Raw genomic sequence first — 20,384 nt, 5'->3', positions numbered from 1 at the left:
GGAAAATGTTGAAGGATTTGTATGTAATGCGCTTTAGTTGATGGGACACTGAGGGGATGGGAAAGACTGAGGTGAGAGTGCAGGGCACATGACCCACCACACTGATTGGCCTGTAATACTGATTTTGCCTCACAGTCCTTATGCACCAAGCCATCATCTTTTACCAATAAAATACATGAGTATAGGGTGAAACACAGATGTAAAATACAGGCAGGATATGTGTGATGAGATTACTGAAAGCAGAGCTCTTTGAAGTTCTTCAAACGTTTTTCAGAAAGAATGCATTAAATCATTTGCTTACCTTTTGTGTAGCCGGTGGACCACTTTTTCAGTCCTCTTGGCTCCTTCCCATCCATTTACATGACTGATTCATTTCTACCCCTAAAGTTGCTGCTGCCTGCATTGCTCCTTCTGTTCAGTTAGTGCATTCAGTTGGCTGCACAAATCTTTGAGAACCTAGAAGGAACCAACTGTGCTGGACTTGAGCAGTCCCTACTGTTGTCCAGACAGGGTGAGACGCTGTCAGCGCTTGCTGCTTTGGGATGGAGTGGGTGGCAGCTGGAGGGAGGGCTGTGCTGTAATAGCTTTGAAGTGTGTCTTGCTGGAGATGGGAGTCTGGAGCTTGAAGCAAAGACTTCTGGGACATCAACAAAAAGAGAAGGTCAAGTCTTTCTACCGCTGCCTGCAAAATCTATACAGGTTAAAAGGTTTCCATATGGGGTTTTTTGTTTGTTTTTCAGTTGGAAGAGGTCTGAAACACTGATCTGAAGGCTGTGGGTACAGATTATGGTAGGCTGTGTGTAGCACATGCACATGTATTATTTTGAACTTCTTTTATGGTGAATACTATGGAAATAATTGTAGTTTGTTAATTATTTAAAGACAAGGAATTGAAAGATAATACTTCAGTGAGAATTGCAATGCTGTCACATTTATGGGAGCTCTTCCTTTGAGAACAGTGTTTCTATGTGAATTGCTAGGCTGGGTGCACACAAAATATTTTTCTTTCGCCCTGTGATTGCATTGTATGTGTGAATTGGGTTTCAGTTCTAATTTTGATGCCACAGATTAATTAAAACACAATGATGATCAGTTCAGAAAAGAGGTCTGCTCTATGTGGATTACTCTACCATCTTTAAAGTTCTTCCATAGCAGGGTGAAAAATACTGGTGTGTTTGCTGCCTTTGCTGCTTGAAGTGGAAGGCTTCATTGAATTAAGATGATTAAATCAGCCCTTTTACACCCCATAGTGTATTTTAAGATCCAGACATGTGGAACTGCACAAACATTGTATCCTGCATGATTTCTTTTACAGATTCTTGTTCTCATATACAGACCTGTAATTCTGAACAGAAATCTTCTGTTACACGTTCCTTTTCCACCAAGTTGCTATCCTTGCTTTCAGTCTACATAGGATTTCTGTTACAGTTTTTAGTTTGGATGCTGGCTTATTTGGAGAGTAGAGATTTAGAAGTATGGAAGGAGTAATGGGTTGCTGCAAGGTACATAAAATAGTTAATCTGTAGTTTTACGTGTATATGTATTTAATGTGGTAACTTGGGTGCCCAGGCACGAGACTGTTTTCAGACTTTGTATTTTCAGACTGTTTGTTGTAGAAGAATTAACTGAAAATATTTTAGGGCTTTATATTTTTTATTTACTGCTTCATAAATCTCTGCTTATTTTACAACCCCCAATTGAAGCTTTCTTAGTAAGTGCAGTTCTTGGAAAGGGTATAGGAGGAAGTATGTTAGGACCTTCCTGTGTGGCTCTGACGGGTAAGAGACAGATATTTAATGATCTAAACATGGTAGAAGTCAACGTATACCTTTGTAGCAACCTTTATCACATCCTGTGTCAGTATGCCTATAAGCATCACTTTCTGATAATCTTCTCAAGGTGGTTGTGACTATTCAACTTCCAGAAGGGCCAAGACAATATAAAATAGGATTATTTATTGTATTTTAGGCTTGACTCTTCTGATGTTTAATAGTCAACCTTTCAAGCCTATAAATAGAATAAGGTCAGTTCTCAGTTGTACTCCTGCTGTTTGGTTTGTTCTGGGCTGTGTGCTGAGACACCTCAAAGTTACGTTTATTTTCAGTACATGATCTATTAGCTTTTCAAACTGTCAGCAGTTGATCATGCTCGTTCCCCTTATTTGCAGAGTGACTGTGCATGTTGTGTCTGTTCAGAATTCCATGGGCATGTTTTAACTCTATTAGGAAGTCAGTTCTAATCCTTTTGAACTATTTTGTAATATGTTTTTCATTAACTCATCAAATTATTATATAAAACAATATTTATTAAAAATGTATAAAAATAAATTTATAATACATTATATGTTAAAGTATAAAATTCTGTCAGTTAACTATCTGGCTGGTACAAATTTGAGGTTTTTTTAGGATCTGAAAGGCTTTGTGGCTTTTTTTTTGCTTGCTACTGTAAGTGGCAATGGCCTCTAAGAACACTTGTATTCTCTACTGGCATATTTTATTTATTTACTGGTTGGTGAATGGTGCCTTGGCTGCTCCTGTTCTGAGCTGTTTTTGAGTTGTTTGTGATTATGAACTTTAAACTCATTGGAAGATCCAAGGGGATACTTCTCTGGTTTGAACTGGGATTTCTGTGTTGACTATTTAAAGACTCAGCCTGAAGAGCTGTAGCAGAGCTGAGTCATCATAAATTTCTAATATGTCAGTAGCTTTAGTCTGAATTGCAGTAAGAATGCTAGAAAATGCTTGAGTCATGTGTCTGGCCATGTGGGACTATGGGCAGAGAGCAAAGATCATTAATTGGAGGTTACTTCTTACCTATGCCCTTACTGAGAGTCGTAGGCAGAATGTCTCCTAGCACTACAGTAGGAGATAGTTGGTACAGGACCAAGCCAAAGACTTAAATAACGTTTTGGAGTTGATGACAGGAATAGCCAGGCTGATCTCTCACTGCAGAACAAGTAGTATACCTGCAGCTGGTTGGTACTGCTGTGACTGTTTGTGTGCCATAAAATGAGCAGTAAGGTGCTGTGTTCCAGTCCTTCAGTTGAAATATCTAGGAAGTGCAGTCCCTGTTCAGGCTCCTCTGCATTGGTCTTTCCTCTGTGCTCCTGCCCCCCACCACGTGCTCCTCAGATCTGTTAAGTTTTGGTGACTGAATTCTCCTAAAGTGAGGAAGTGAAAACTGACTTTAATTACTGGCTGCAGTTAAAAACTAGTAGTTATTAGAGGCTGTCAGCTAGAAAGCTGTGGGAAAAGAACAATTGACTGTTATTCATTTTATTTATTTTTTTTCAACTTATGAAGTTCCCCTCCTAATCATTTTGGGGGCTATGACCTCAAGGTAGAGAAAGACTGCTCTAGTTGAAACAACTGAATGAAATAAAAGCTGCTTACGTAAAATTTCAGATCAAATGATCTCATGGACAAAACACAAGGCAAAATAGACTTCAGGTAATTTCTGAGTTTTCTTCTTATAAAAAGCTCCTGCTTGGAAGGAGTGTGTAGTTACCAGAGAACAGGCTGTCTAGCATCAATTTAAATTATAATTATGTATCATACAGTAATAATAGATCATTGGCTTATTTGCATAACATTCAAACAATTCTGACTCTCAATCCTTAGTAATAGGTCCAGTGCCGTGAGTGACAGGAATATTATGGCACAACAAGAAATAAATTTACTGAGTTACCTTGAAAGATCTACCTGTCATATAGATGTATGCATTGGCAGAAGTATTTGTGGTACGGAAGGCCAGACTTGCCTAGAAGATGATTAAAAGTTGTTTAGAGGTAGTTCTGTTGTTGCTGGTTATGTGTATGCGTGAACAGAATGAATACAGATTTCCATTCTTCTGTCTTTAAAAATACAGGGCGAGTTTTATAACTATCCTAGTGCAGATACTGCTAGCCAAATAAGAGCAAAAGCAAAATGAAAATTTTGTTGTTCTTTGGTCTTTTACACTCTAGTATGTGAGCTCAGTCTGCTTTTTAACATCAGACCAAGGGGAAGGTTCCTGTAAAGGTCTAAGGGTGCTGAGGATTTTTCTTCCCACCCCCTGCCCCTGTTATTCCTCATTCTTGGAGTCCCAAATCTCTGACTCACCTTAACTAAAAGACTTGTTTAATACAAGTGAAAATTCCTACTTCTCTCATGTTTCGGAATCGTGCAGTGGAAAGAGTTTTTTGTTTTGTTTACAGGTGTTTCAGTAGCTGTGCTTGTCTAAATGCATCTCGGAACACAGAGACAGAAGTTGCCATACACTTCGAAACGGCTACTGTCTTGGCTGAAATTAGATTGCAGCAGTTGTAGGTATATATGTGCACATCTTTGTGGTGGTTGCTGGTGAAGACTCTCAAACACCTGTCTTGAAGGTTTTGGGTTGTGAGTGTGTGCCTCAAGTTTGCTCACATCAAGCATTGCACTGCTGCTGCCAAATCTTGCTTAAAACAAAGCTAGTTTGAATATGTCAGTCTTAAAGTGTTTGGATCTTTATTTAGCCTTTTGGATTGCTTGCTTATATTTTCACCAAATTCTGTATGTCTGCTGTGAGGCAACTTGGTTACTACCCTAGGGAGATGTTGAAGGCAGCTGTTCTTTTTTGGTGTTCTTAGCCAAGTGTCAAAGCAGCATTATTGATTTTGGAAAAAAGCAGCACATTTTGCTTTAAAGTATTTTGATATACGCAGCAGAGGAGTGACTGAGTGTGTTTCTGCACCTCTCTACAACTAATGCAAAAGAAGAATAAGTTGAAAGTACTTTACTGGGCGCTGCTGATATCAATCCCAGTATTTCAGCAAATGAAATTCCTTCTGCTGTTGAAGTCTGCAACTTCTGAGCAGCTTTAAACACCTACTTCGGAGTAGAACTTTGAAATTCAGCAGAGCAGGAGCCCTAGGCTAGAGATGTGCTGCCTCCTCATTCTGTGAAATTCTATTCAAGCTTTGCTGAGAAGTAATACTTACAGAAATCAGTTTTCCATTTTGTGTTTGTATTCTCAGGAAAACTTTGGCTATATGCTAAAATAATTGAAAAATAGTCTGAAGTTGAGCATATGCTTTTGTCAAAGCAGTGTTGGGAACAAGCACTGTGCAGCCACCACCCACACACTCACTGTAATAAAGGTCAGAGGGAAGAAATTGTAGGCTGATCCATATTACAGTTAAATATACTACTAGCATGTTACCTTTAAAGTTATACAATTTACCTTTTTAATGTTAAATTTAAAAGTTCAAGTTTTTGCGTTAGGAAATTTTCTATTAAGGTTTGCTAGGAACTTGGTTGTATCTCATATATGTGTTACAGTAGTGTTGTGTGTGGTGGCAGGATTTCTTTTAACCCTTAAAAATCCAGCCTTGTTCAGTGCTCGAGGTGGATAGATGAAGGTGTGGTGGGCAGTGTAGCTAAGCGGATCAAGCGGTTTGCTGCCACTGATGAGGGGTAGGTTCTGCTGCTACTCATTGCCTGCTGTCTGTCGTCTCCATGCTCTAGTTCCTGTCTGACAATGCCATGAACTAATTCTGTTCACTACTCTAGCAGCAAAGTGAGTAGTTTTCTGCGGAGCCATTAAGATAAGTCAATTTACTGTGTAATCAAATGATCATCGGTCAGTACCAGAAATGGTGCAGGACTGTGTTAGGAGCAGTCGTGGAGGAGAGTGGGGAGTTGGACTCTACCCATCTGTGGCAGTGAGCTCTTAGATTGCTCAGCTGTATCATATATCCACATTTGAAGGCCAAACAAATAATTATGAATTAAACTTTTTTACAGTCTTTCAGTATTCAATTTAATATTAGAATATAAATATAATTTTCTCTGCCAAATATGGTGTCTGAAGTATCTGACAATGTGTAAATGAAGTAGAGTTCTTGACAGAATTTGTTGTGTGTATCTGGTAACATAAGCTTGTGTGAATTTGAAGAAGGCTCAAAACAACTAATCAGTTCTTGAAGTCATGTTATCTTTGAATTTCTGCTTGACATGCTTTTAAAGACCTAAGTTTTACTCTTGTTGGTATGTAATTTTTTTTTTTTTAAATCTTCAGTAATATTTTGAAAAAATCCCATTTGGAATCCCCTTTCTCTTCTGACTTCTGTGTTTTAAGGCTTTTTTCATCTCCAGCGGCATCAGTAGCTCAGACCATTAAAGAAGGGATTCATATTTTGTCTCCCAAGGATAGAGACTGCACATTTCGTGTTCTCTCTCTCTTCCCTGTTGCAAGTTCAGGGGTCTGTGCTACTGGCTGTCATAGATCTTCTGATGTTTTTGTTACACAGCCTTTTGTTCCTTTAGTGATTGTTGCTTTCTTGTCCTTTTTAATGCAAAATTAAAAATGGCCTTAGTGCTATCCTTTTTGGTATATAGTGATCCAGAGAGCTGTGCTCAGAGATGAGAGGCTGCTAGCAAATATTTATTTGGTTCCAAATTGTGCGCACTGTCTTTGCAACTTCTCATGGTTTGGGAGTGTACTGATGGCATAAGCCTTATAGTCTGTGATCAAAAAGTAAACCCAGTCTATATTATTAAAATATTTGTATTTAAAGCTGAACAGAAAATTTCTTTTCAAGCTGGAGGCAGGACTGTGTTGGATACCAGAAAAAGAACTATTTTTATCCTGTGGTTAAGAGCTTTTTTTCCCTTCTGAAGGTTTCATTGAGATGGTGTGAAAACAAACACAGAGAATTATGTGTTCTTCATTTTAAAATGTCTCAGTTAATCCCTCTTAGAAGGTTTTGAGTACTTCTGTATGTGTAATCCAAGCTAACTAAAATGTTTTTACGACTGGTTTTGAGTGCAAACCTTTTTGGGTATGTTTATGTGAACTTTGCATAATTTGACACTGATTTACATTCCATTTATCTGATTTCAATTGTGTATGTTACATTGGGTTTTTTGTTGTTGGTTCTGTCTTAAAAGCACCACTGCTATTTGAGACCATGGCTTTGCTCTTTTAAGTGCTGTTTAGTGATGATTAGAATAGACTATTTCAGTTGGAAGGGACCTACTACAATCATCCTAGTCCAACTGCCTGACCACTTCAGAGCTGACCAAAAGTTAAAGCACATTAAGGACATTGTCTAAATGCCTCTTAAACACTGACAGGCTTGGGGCATCAACCACCTCTTTAGGAAGCCTATTTTGTAGTTTAGTAGTTCTATAACCTTAAAAGTGGGGGTTTTATGGTTTTGTTTTGGTTCTGTTTTTTTGCATAGCTGTGTCTGTGAAATACTTTAAGTGATGGATTAAAAAACCTGCCACCACATATTACAGGAGGAGTTGAGTGAAATTGATTGTTAGTCAGTAAAACTTCCTGGAAGATATAATCAAAGGCAGGGAATGGGACAGATTGAAAGGGGAGATCCGATAATCTTCCTTGTTGTACTGTAGAAATGGGAGTCAACAATTTTTGAGGTAGTTTTGCACAGATACAGATTCATAACCATCTTTTGTGTAAGTACTTTACATTTCAACTAGTAATAATGGAATGTAATTTAATAGCTGGATGTTCAACAAGGATGTATAGATGATAATCTTCAATATTTTTAAGGTTTTCTTTGGTGATTATAGACATGCTAAAGTGTAAGAGCGCAATCTGGGTCTTGCTATAGCAAATATCTTCTTGCTTTAAATTTAGAAATTGTTGTATTTCTTGCCAGTTATATTACTGCTGATTGTACTCCAATTAATATAAATTTCCATCCTTTCCCTTCCATGTATGAAGTCCCAGATCTGAGTGACTAGTCCCTACAAAAATCTGAGCTCCATTTGAGAAAAGTGAAGTGGGTTGACAGGTAACCCCTGCTTCCCTCTGCCTCACCTTGCTGCAGCATTCAGTGCTATAATTTTGTATTTTCTGTATTCAAACTAATATAATATCTGGAAGTGTTTGACTTCTTTATGATATCCATCAGTATAGCAATGAATTTTCATGTTTAGAGTGAAACAATTTTAAAATGGCAAGTTAAAGCATTTTTAAGAGTTTGAAATACCTGTAGACTCCTGGATGCTTTCTAGTTGTGTATTCCTGCAGTCAGGAGGAGGGAAAAAATTGTCTAATCTGTAGTCTGTATTTTGAGGTTTGGATCGAGATTTCTAAGCCTATAATATGGAACTTTCCACTGTCATAAACAGTTTCTTTGTTTCTATTTCCTCCCCCGAATGGAACTGGTGCTATAATGACACCATTACAGTACCCCGGAATGTGAGCAGTAGGTAATTTTTTTTTTTTTTTCAGGTGATGCCATTTTCACTCAAGTACCCTGGCACACTCAGTGAACTATTCTCAGGATTCCTCTAAGGTTGAGGTGATTGGTTGTACATGTCTTGCTGGTCTTTCTGTGCCCACTAGATTTAAAGACTTTTGTGGCAGAAAGAAGATGTTAACAAAGAAGTCGTAAATATTTCAGCTACTAGATGAAGCAGTCCTGTTAGAGACCTATGCAGGTTTTACATTAAATTTAGACTAATGAAAGGACATATTTTCATGAGGATACTGTGCCTTTTGGCAGTTGAACTTGGTTAGCTAAAAGTGAAATTGTGCTCATAGAGTATGCTGTGTTAAAGCTGATTTAGAGTGAAGGGAGTCTTTGTAGCTCTTAACTGTGTATTAGGTTAAGAAATCCTAGAGCCTACTTCCTTGTTTGGGCTAAGTAAGAAATGAGTGACCTTAGGGCACTTGTTCCCCCCTAGATAGAAGCTAGAGAGATAACTAGCTTGCCTGTGTCCACTTGAGAAATCCTGGAGGTATGTAGCTGCTGTCACAAACCTCAAGAGGCTCAGAGGCAAGTGTCTTAATTGCTTGTTCTCCTTTCAGTATCTGCACCTTCTATATCCAGACTTCTTAATTATCAGCACGAATGTGTGATTCCATGCACCAACTGTTGTGGGGTTTTTTGTGTTTTGTTTGGTGTGTTTTTTTTTTTTAAGGACTCTTGTGAATTACTTGGGCTGAGGATTGCAAGCTGAGAATAGTCTACTACAGCATAGTAGTAGAGACTGGATAATTTAACTATTGTGAATTTGAGATTACTTAAAAATTGTGTATTTCATTGCAAGACTAAACTTCAAAACTTCTGTGTCTGAATCTGCTGATCTTGAATTGCTCGTTGTGAATATAATTTTGTGCTATAACATGCCCGGCAATTTGATTTACCAAATTGTGAAATGATTTCAACTACTAGACTTTAGGGCAGTGTAGTGACAGAAGTTTTTTTGGCTCCTGTGTTTATTACTTGCAAAAACTCCCCAAAAGCACCTGAAGAAAAACACCTTAAAACAAGGGAGAATGTTTACCACAGAAATCACTTGAACACATTATCCCCAAATGAGTACTTTTTGGCTTTAGGCCATTACAGTTTGTTTTCAGTTCAGCTTGCATATTATATAAACTTGAAGCTAGTTTCTGTTTTGTGAGATTTTGGTTTTTGGTGGTTGGTTGGTTGGGGTTTTTTTTTTTGTTGTTTTGCGGCTTTTTTTTTTTTTTTAAGAAAGTATGGGGTCAGTTTTTAGATATTTCTACATGTATTTCAACAAAGGCTGGAAGAATGACCATGTAAAGCCACCTGACCAGGTAGGTTCTGGCAATGGCAGCTTGTGAATGGCTTGCTGATGATGGTTGATACTCACTGACCTTTTGTAAACCCCTTATTTGGCACTGTTTGTTGACAGCTGTCATGTAATGTCTCTGAACTTTCTGGTATAGTAATTGCTGGTGACCAGTTAAAGGGTATGATTAAGGATTGTGACTCATCGTGAAAACAGCCTTGGGAAACTTGGTTTTTTGTGATTTCCTCCCCTTCCCCCCCTCTAGCTTATTTGTCAGTCATAATGTGAACATGGCAGGTATTTCGTACTACTGATGTTCAGTAAGATACACATTGTGACCCTCAGTATTGGTCTCTGGTCTTTGTGTGCCATGGTGAGGGTTTTGATAACTTTGAATCCTGATCTTTAAATACATGTTTTGTATATGAAGATACTCAAGAGATCTTTTTTCCTTTCAACAGGTGGGAAGGAGAAACCAAAAACCAATGCAGAAGAGCTACAGATTAAAAAAGTTAAGAAGAAAAAGAAAAAGAAACATAAAGAGAATGAGAAGAGGAAGCGTCCAAAAATGTACAGCAAATCCATTCAGACCATCTGCTCAGGACTGGTTTCTGATTTTGAGGATCAGGAAGCCAAAGGCATCATAGATGATCATCTTAAGGATTTCAGTGGGAAAAATATGGATCCCAAGAAGGACTGTGAGTCCAAGATACCAGAGAACAGTGAGTTTCCATTTGTCTCGTTAAAGGAGCCACGGGTTCAAAATAAACTCAAAAGGTTGGACACATTGGAGTTCAAACAGCTGATTCATATTGAGCACCAGCCTAACGGAGGTGCATCAGTTATCCATGCCTACAGTAATGAACTCTCCCACTTATCTCCTGTGGAGATGGAGAGATTTGCAGAAGAGTTTGTGGGTCTGGTTTTTAGTGAAAATGAAAACTGTGCAGCTTACTATGTTATGGGTATTGTTCATGGGGCAGCTACTTATTTACCTGACTTTTTAGACTACTTTTCGTTTAATTTTCCCAATTCACCAGTGAAAATGGAGATTTTGGGAAAGAAAGATATAGAGACAACGACTATGTCAAATTTTCATGCTCAGGTAAGAGGTTATACGTTTTACTTTCTAAAGTCATGTAATGGTTTCAAACAACTGTGAATGGGTTTTTTTTAGAATACAGTTGCTATTAGCTGTGCTGTGTGGATGATACAAAAGACTAGGAACGAGGAAATTCTTTAAGTATTGTTAGTTCTGCAATATTAAAGATAAGGAGCCTGTGAACTGAGCATAAAGTTGGATTTTATGGGGGAGGGGGAATGTTTGCATGCTTGTGTGTGTAGGTTTCTTTGGATTTGTTCCTGTAGCTGAAGCATAACCGTGAGTTTTGGAGGCTTAAAATGATTTAGCTGTGGCTATCTGGGCATCTGAACTGTAGTTTATCTGTATGAACTTCTTCATGAAACTGAAATGCTTTAGATATTAGAACATTATACATATTATACACTAGAACAATGTTATACATAAAACTTGCGTAGGGCACAGTTAATTAGTTGTATTTGTAGTTTGAGGCTTCTAAATCCATCCTGAAAGGAAAACTTAATGGTGGTTAATGTAGCTACCAATTTGATACTTACCCATTTCTCCTCAGTTATAGTCTCTTGAAAGCTGGTAAGTTTTGTGTCAAAATGGCAGGCAGCTTTTGAATCTTTTTTTAATTTTATTTTTTATTTTCCAGAGTGAAATGACTGTATACTCTCTTAACAACAGCTACTGATTAAACATCACCTCTGCTATTTATTAACTTGCTGTAGAAGACACATTACTGTTGCATATAAATTATTTATATTTCAGGTCTTTTAAGTTCAGGGAAAAAAAAAATTCTAACTTTCTTAGATTGCCACCTTGGTGATGAAGGTATTACGTAAAGCCCATAGAGATATTCTGAAACAATTTATGAAGTAACTCAGTCCTGTTTTTCAGTATATCAACTTTAGCTCACCATTGCCTGTTTAACTCCCTATTGGTGATTTTAGGTGTTGTATGGGACACCCTTAACCTATTTTAGTCTTCACTTTTTAGACAATTATGAAGAGTTCAAGTGTAAGTTATACTGTCATCTTTTTCATGAAAAAATGGTTTTTTATCTTTGGCTACATAAACATTTGCATGGAACACTGTTGCATTTATTGTCAGATTTCAGGTCTGTATTATCCACAAGGATATGCAGAACTGCAGTGTTGCTGCAAGAGAACGTTTGCAGTGCTGGTTAAGAGAACATCCACCGCCATGAAATATGAATATTCTGTGAGATATATTTGCTGGGTTTTTTCAGTATGTAAACTGAAGCATTACTTTAATAGTAAAAATCACAGAACATATTATGGGCAGCTACCCAGAGCTGCTCTGTCTTAAGTCATTTTATATATAAAAAAGCTGGATCTGTCCTTATAAGTATGTTCTTTAAGTCCAACAACCTGTTATCTTGGGCAGCATTAATGCAAGCATAGCTGTGTACTAGTATCTGCCCTAAAGAAATAGTTAAAAGCCCAGATTTTATTTTTGCGAATGATAATGGAATTATTTTACTGAAAGCATGGATTAACTTGGTATTACAATGGTGTCGTCAATATCTGTAGTTAAATCAGTCCTGAGATCATTGGGGTTGGCATCATAATTTCCCGTTTTTCTGTGAAGTGAAGGAGGAGCAGAGAGAGAATGTAGTAGATGAAAGGAGCCAAACTATTATTACAGCGTTCAACTGGTCAACTTAATAGTCTGTCTTCTAACCTATACTTTACTTGGCTGGAGGTTTAGTTCTGGTATCTTCCTTTCCTTTGTTTTCTCTCAGTTTTCCAGTTAGTTTTTGTAGTGTTTTATCACTTGTCAGAGTTTGGTTGCTTGGCAGAAAACACTTGGCTCCTCGTATTTTTGCTAACGTAAATGGTGTAGTGTGTATAAATAATGTATAGAGGCATACACCAGCCTTATTCATACCATCTTCTGCACAGCGTTGCTGTTTCCTGGAATATTTAAGTCAGTATCTTAGTTGCCTAACTATTGATTAGATTTTTCCTTTTTTTTTGTCTTATTCTGGCTGCTTATTTTGTCTTACTCAGGTGATCTGTTAGGATTCTCTTTAGTATTCTCCCTTCTGACTGGGACCAGTATCAAAGATGTCTAGGAAGGAGTATGAGAGTCTAGTTGCCACAGTGATACTGTGTCAGTACTGATCCTTCAGGGATGTGACAGGAGCTTTTTGAATCTGAGCTGTGAATTTTGTGATTTTAACTTTCAGCTGTGTCTTTGTGCGTGCGTAAATTGCGGATTCAGTAGTGTCAGTTACCTCTCTTTTTCAGTTTTGTGCCTCTGCTTTCCTTTAAAAAAGGTACTGGATGATTGCATAACTTGTTATGTTTTGTGCAGATTGATTATATTCTTCTGACTTGTTGACTTCTTTATGAATCTTTTAAAGGGATTCTAATGTGTGGTTGCAGTATATTTCATTGAAATTTTAAATGTAGCTTTCTGTTCCTACATTGCACAAGCTCGGTGCTGCTGTGCTCCCTGTTGTCCTGAGCTACCTGAGCAATGTGTCTAGCAGTTGTTGTATAGTCTCAGTTGAGAGGCAAGTTGTTTTCTGATGTCTAAGTAGGCATTTAGTTTTATCAAATCTGCTTTGAGTATCTATCTCAACCTTCTTTAACTTTAAGAAACTTGGGTATTATTTTGCTACTTTTCACTAAAACACTGAAATGAGGCTCACTTTAGTACATGAGGTTCTTTGGTTGTTTTTGAGAACTCGTAGCCCATGTAATCAGTCTGATAAACAAGTATTTAAAAAGACCTAAAAAAGTATTCAAAAAAATAGAAAAAGGAGGGATGAGCTAAGCTTGAAATGGAAAGTGTTATAGACTATTTCATCAGGGTTTTTAATTCTCAAGTTGATTCTTTCAGAAATATTCAGTAATCTTCCACCTCCTGTTTTGTGGCAGATTAATTTTTTTGGTTTTAAGTAATGCATATTTTCAAGTCACTGAGTTCTGTGGTAAGAGGCAGATCCCACGGTAAATTCTGTGTCGACATCAAAACTGTTGGGGTCTTCCTGAGTCTATCTGGAAAGTCTTCATCTTTGGGTAATTTACTTAGTTTTCACAATTGTAGAGTTGAAAATGAACTCCTCTGTTTCCCAACATACCTGTGTCAGACAAAAGTAATGTAGTTTCACTTGTCAAGAGATTATAAATTGACAGAAGCTTGTGGGAATAGTTAGATTAGGCACAGGAGAGAGGAGTTTGTGTTGGAACTGATTCAGCCTCATCAGAATTAGCTTTTAAATTTTGGGGGGGAGAGAGGAACTGGGGAGTTTCTCAACACCTAGCTTGAGCCTGTGTTTAAGTACTCCTTAATTCTTAAATTTTTGTAGGTTAGTGGAACAGCTCTGTTTCTGGAACTGTCTGTAAGGCTTAGTCAGACTGTTTCTATGACTAGGCAAAATTGAATTAAGTCACTCTTTCAGGCAGTGGAAAACTGTCTGCTGTAGGTACATCCCTGGGCTCCATCATTTGTGTAGATGGCAACAGCTGTATCAGTTACCTGATAGCTATGAATCTTACTTGCCAGGCTCTTAAGAGGATTTCAAAGAATGTAAATAATCATCTCTTGCCACCTACTTGCAGCTTACTTCAGTTAAACTATTCAGTGCTGGGCAAACGCCTCTAATATTTTGAATGCATTACTGTGTCCTCATGCTGGACGAGTGTAAATTTTTATTGCCTTGTTGAAACCCCGAAGCGCACGCTTCATGTTTAACCATAACAGTGCTTAGTGGATTGACTTTTACTGTGCTTCAGTGTTATCCCAGAGCCAACTTCTTAGTACAGGTGAAGTAAAATGCTGAGCAATACCCAACAGTTCCTGTGCATCAAGACAAGATTGACTATTTTTAAGCCCTATCTGACAAATGCTTGTCTGATGTGTTTGCTGGAGATCTCTAATTGATTCCACACTTCCCAAAGAAATAGGTTGAAAAATCTTTTTTTTTTTTTTTTTCTTGTCCTCTTATCTTAATCCTCCTGCCAGTCCTTTTATTCTGATCTTTAGCGGACAATGCAGTTTATGCTTTTCTTTCAGGTTCTCTGTATTTGAAGATTGCTTAACAGCTCCTTTTTTACCCCTCCTTAGATTAAGTAATTTGAGTTACTTCAGTCTACCATTATATGTTATATCCTTATTGCTCTTACTGCTGTCCCCTTATGGTCTCTTCAGTCATTCTTATTTTTCTTAAAATACAGTACTGAAGATAGATAGTGTCTGCCTGGTGTATTGTTGTCAGGCAGCATGAGAAGATTGCTTCAAGTGTCTTGCAAATCACTGCTCTTTGTTATCTATTCCTGCCTTTTTCAGAGCAGTTTGTGATCTGCTGTAGCAGCAGCTCCTGCTAAGTGAGTCACTCCCCTTTTCATGTTTATGTTAATTATATATATCTGAGTGTAGTCCTTTGCTTTTATTCAGATTGAATTATATCCTGTGTGTTCTGATACTTTCTCCAGTTTTGATCCTTTCCTGTAGTAGGCTTGCAGCTTTGTTACCTGCAGGTTTCATAAGCATACATTGTGTTCAAAGGAAAGATTCTTGCTGCGTGCCAAAAAATTGGTCCTTTCATGTTGATAGTTATGTGAACACAGACAAATTAAAACTGCCCACTGTATGCTGTTACTAGACCATGTTTCTGTAGCAGTTTTGAGAACATAATGCAAATGACAAATACCAAGGTGTACTGGTCCTCTGAAAAACCCTATCATGTCATAGAAGGAAAGGTTAGTTTGACTTGGGCTTTTTTTGACATGTCCATATTTATTAGCTTTTACCATCTTATTTTCTAGGTGGTTAAGACAGGAGTATCTAGCTAACTTTTTTCTGCAAATTGAAACTGAGCTACATGGTCTCTAACTCTTCTGTGTCTTGCTTTTCTTGAAAACTATTTCTTTAAGATGGTGTGGTGGTTTGACCTTGGCTAAATGCCAGGTACCCACCAAGTCACTCTATCACTTCCCCCCCTTCCCCCTTTTTTCTCAACAGGGCAGAAAGGGGGAAAGAAAATAAGGTAGGAAAAAAAACCCACCAACCCTTGTGGGTAAAACAAAAGCAGTTTTCATGTAAGCAAAGCAAAGGTCTCCACCGTGGAAGCAAAAAGAAAACATTTATTCTCTACTTCCCATTAACAGGCGATGTCAGGCCTTCTCAGGAAGCAGGGATTCAATATGCATAGTTTGGTTGCTTCAGAGGACCAAGGGTGACACACACCCCCACACCCCTTCCCCTGCTTTTTCCCAGCTTTATACTTGAGCAGACGTCATATGGTATGGAATATCCCTTTGGTCAGTTCGGGTCAGCTGTCCTGGTTGTGTCTCCTCCCAAGATCTTGCCCGCCCTGTCCCACTGCGGGGGAGGAAATGCTGGAAAGAGCCTTGGTGCTGTGTAAGCACTACTCAGCAGTAGCCACAACACCAGTGTGCTATCAACACCCTGCCAGCTCCAACATAAAACACAGCACCATGAGGGCTGCTGTAGGGGAAAACCAATTCTGGCTCAGCCAGACCCAGTACAGATGGTGTGCTAATCCTCTTCCAGAGTTGAAGAACCTGTTCTGTGTTTTTGAGTTCTCATTGATTTATTAAAACTTTGTTTCCTTTTAGCTTAGTGCCTTCACACTGCAGGGTATGTGAGGATAATAATCATTAAGCCTATTCAGTTTAGGAAAAGTCACCTGTATTTTACACTGCTCAGTGTGCAATCAGACAAATGGTCAGAGCCAATCTAGCACCTGTTGCTGCTAAAAGAGAGTGTCCTCCTTGCTTCTTTCCTCCCAGTTGAGTGTTTGCGTGCCAAGCTGTGGTGCTTCTTAAACTGGTGAGGCAGTTTGTTTTGGTAATCTAGCAGAAAACTTAACCCACCCCTGAGTGATTGGTTTTATTATTTATTTAGCAAATTAGATTAGTTTACTATGCCAGAGGTAGCTCAAGGATGAGTGTGGGACTAGCAATCAGCCCCATTCCATAACAGCAGGCAGTTTGCATCTTTAGAGAAATAATTTTTGTTGGTTTTTTTCCCAATCTGAAATAATTTGTTCCATTTTGTCTGTTAACTGTGATGGACACTGGATATCCAGGATGTATAAAGAATAACATAAGTATTTTAGAGGAAGAAATGCAATAAGTAATGATTGCGTTGTGACTTTTCACGTGAGTGGTTGTCCTCACTACTTAAAGTTCTGGATACAGCTTTTCATTCAAGTTCTCCTTTAGCCCCTTTTAATATTATCTTCTCTTTGCTGTGCTCCTTGTTTAGTTCTTAAAAGTTTATCTTTTGCAGGGAGGTTTTTGCTCTTTACTCTGTTAATAATTTGTGAAATCCTGTCTGAAAATATTTGTTGTTCTGCTATTTGAGGGGAATTGCTGAAAATATTTTTCATTAAAGAAAAATCTGAAATAATTGGTTAGTGTTTCATTTTCTTATCATTAAAGATTTGTGCACTATTTCCATATATTGTGTTACTTTCCAGTGTTCTGGAAATAGTTCTTTATATTGGAGCTATGTGTCTCTTCAGTTGTTTCAATAGAATTTTGCTTTCAATAGAATTCGCTCCTTTTAAGTTTTTTAAATGTTTGGTTAGTTATTAAAAACTTTTAACGGTTTTTAGCAACTGCTTTCTGTTATGCAAGTTCCCCCCGAAAGTATAGCCTCTTTTTTTTTTTTCCCTCCTCCTTGACAATGAAAAATTGAGTTTTAGCTCTGGTAAAGCATATATATTGCCCTGTTCTTTTTTTTTAATCAAATAATCCGTAAGACTATGTGTAAGAGACTTTTTTAATAGATGGCAGCCTATTGTCTTCCAAGCAAAAAGAGTTTTCACTTATGGAATACCATAGAAGAAAGAATCAGTTCACATAGAATGACATTAGAAATCTGCAACACGTGCTCATTTGTTTTCCACTTAAAAAATAGTTACCTTTCCCGACTGCTTCTTGACAGTTTCAACCAATAACTGTGAAATGACAGTTGTACGTTGCTCTTTTTGGTCACATACTCTGTTTTAACAAAAACCAAAGCTAAACAAAACTGTAGGGGGTTTGTAGTGGCAGCTTGGACAGGATCTGAGACAACATTGTCATAGATCTGCCAAAGTTACGAGAGCGTAATAATTACTTTGCTTTCACAAGCTCATTTTCCATGAAGGTAGGTAACTGATACTATTCTTGAATTATTATGTTTTAAAATTCCTTATTGCTTCACTGTTTTTATGTCACTGGAATTCAGAATAATAGGTCATCTTGCTTTTAAAAATGTCTGTCCATCCATCATACTGTTTAAGGATTTCAGCTGCAAGGTGAAATGTATGAAATGATAAAAAAACTACAGTGATAAAAGGACAGTGGTGGAATTTTACAGCAGTAAAAATCTTGGGATTGCATTTCCAAAAACTTCCAATTGGGAAAGGTGTATTTGTTGAAATTAAAGCTTTAATGATAGTGGATCACCTTTGAGTGATGCTAAAACTGTCAAGACATCCCATTCTGATAACAAAACAAAAACATAAAAGTGGTATGAAATACATGTGATTTAAAAGTAAAAAGTAGCCAAGTAGATTTGCAAGTATTTTTAAACTCAGAGCAATTTTAATGAATATTCAGTGAAATTTTGATGCTTCAGTATTGGTTCCCATTTGGAACTGAAAAATACATGTAAGCATTTAAGGATTTGAAAAGAGTTGGCAAAGAGCAGAAAACCTTTTGGGCACTTTTTCAAAATGTGCCAAATAAGAAAAAATGCTACATTGCCTCTTCATGACTGTAGCATTTGAGATAACAGATTTAGAGGAGTAACAGTGAATGTGAAGTTAGATGTTTCCAGTCCTAAGATACAAATGTGTAAGTGCACTTGCATAGTGAAATGGAAACCCACTATTCCCTCTGATCTCCCAGCATATTTTTATGGTGATTCAATGTTTTTGTTGGTCTTTGGTGGGGCTTTCTTTGTGGCTTTCTTGAAATTATTTTGAGTTCAGTGGGTTTGGATTTTTTTTTCTCCTGTTCTGTGAGGACTGCATTTCCAGACTTCTGATTTTAAAGCTGAAAAGCTGAAAGAAATTTAACCTTTAAAATTCTCGCAGGAAAACATTAGAATTTCAGTTTAGAAAAAAACCCTGCTATATTAAAAATAGGAAATCAGTTGTGACTTGCCCCAGTTTGTTTTTTAAATTAATCTCTTGAAATGCTTGGTTTTTCTGGACTGTTCCTTCCAGTTTGTGTCTTTTTCAAACAGAAAATGGAAACATCTTCCAACATACGGTGTCTAAAATGTTTCCTGTTTGTAGGATGAGAATGCTCAAATATATTGTTGCCACTATTATTTATATATTCAGATTTAGTCTTCAGATTCTTTTAGACACCAAGGATTTATGCCAAAATATTTTCTTTTTAGAACTCCTTTCTTAAAACCGGATAAGTTAAATTACACTAAAAAAACAGTTGGTGCCATAGTAGTCATAGAAGTAGATAACTTGCAAGTTTTACTAATTCTGGATTCAGTGGTGGTTTTACTGTCATAATCTTCCATTACCTTGATGCGAGAGAATGACACAGTGTCCTTTTGTGTGTTTTTAGGTGACATACTTCAAATTTAAAGTTTAAACATGAGAAGAAAGAAGTTAGGCCATGTCGTATTTATTCACTTACATGTTTCTATCTGTTTTACATGTCCATTGTATTATAATGTATTTAATTGGTAATTTTTATGTGTATTGATTCTGATCATGTTGACCAGATCCTGGAAGAACTGCATGTCACTGATTCCTTCTTTTATTCTGGATTTAGATTATTCCAGCTATTTATTTGAGCAAATTTGTAAGATTCTAAAAACATAGTCATACTGTAACCTGTAAAGTTACATTCAGGAAGATTACCTTATAAAAGGTGTATAATATTTGATTTGTGGTCAGTGCATAATTTAATGTATAGAATTTGATGAAGTATTACAGGATTTAGTACATCAGCGTTGTTTTTGTGAGTTTAGAAATATATAGAGGAATCTTCTTTTACTATGAACAAACCAGCCAAAGGATACTGACAGTAAAAGGAAAGGAAAATGCTGCTGTTCTCTAATATGCCATAGATTATATTTATTTTGTTGTTGTCTTTAAGAGGATTAATTTTACTTCTGTTGTTGGTCAAACATCAGTGGAAGGTTCTTGGTGTTTTCACAGTGTTACTTAGTAGCAGTCTAATTTTGGAGTGAGTGAAAATTAATTTTGTTTGCTAGCTAGTTCTTCCCTCTGAGAATGACCTCATCTTTTTATGTATGTTTTTCTAATTCTTTAGCCTAACCTAAGATAGTGTCATTTAAACAGCAACCCCGACCTGTGTCTAGAGTTTATGATGCTATAACCCAGTCCATGGAAGAGATGAGATGTCACTTTTCACTGCCAGCAGCTGCCTCCTCTTCCAGATTCCCACTTGTTCTTTCTGGTCAGGCATTAGTCTTTATGGCCTACATCTTTATTTAATTCTTATTTATATAATTTTCTAAAAAAACCCAATAAATTCTTCAGGTAATTTGTGGATTAAAGTCAGATTAGTTCCCTGCTGATTCCCTATCCACCTTTGGAAGACCTAATGCTAGCAGGGAAGAAGAGAGAACCCATTTTCCCCTTTCATTACCAGCATGGATTTATTTTCTGTTTATACTGGGTCTAGATGGCATAATTTTCTTCATAGCAGCCTATTATGGGGCTGTTTTGGATTTGTCACGAAAACTGTTGATAACACACTGGTGTCTTGGCTGTT

The 20,384-nt window shown here is 37.3% G+C and overlaps 1 protein-coding gene across 3 annotated transcripts in view; it reads left to right on the top strand.

Annotated features, from left to right (window-relative positions):
• RSBN1L (round spermatid basic protein 1 like) overlaps nucleotides 1-20,384 on the top strand; it is a 52,501-nt gene that overhangs the window by 18,997 nt on the left and 13,120 nt on the right. For 2 of the 3 annotated variants that reach the window (XM_074869890.1, XM_074869889.1), the window contains one exon: nucleotides 10,001-10,644. In XM_074869890.1, coding sequence (XP_074725991.1) covers nucleotides 10,001-10,644 — 644 coding nt within the window. The remainder of the gene's footprint in view (nucleotides 1-10,000; nucleotides 10,645-20,384) is intronic. The other variant, XM_074869891.1, reaches the window with a different exon arrangement.

The sequence above is a fragment of the Strix uralensis genome, chromosome 5, assembly GCF_047716275.1.
Source record: "Strix uralensis isolate ZFMK-TIS-50842 chromosome 5, bStrUra1, whole genome shotgun sequence".
Lineage (NCBI taxonomy): Eukaryota > Metazoa > Chordata > Aves > Strigiformes > Strigidae > Strix > Strix uralensis.
The sequence above is the reverse complement of the archived record's forward strand: the minus strand, read 5'-3'. Positions and strand labels throughout refer to the sequence as shown.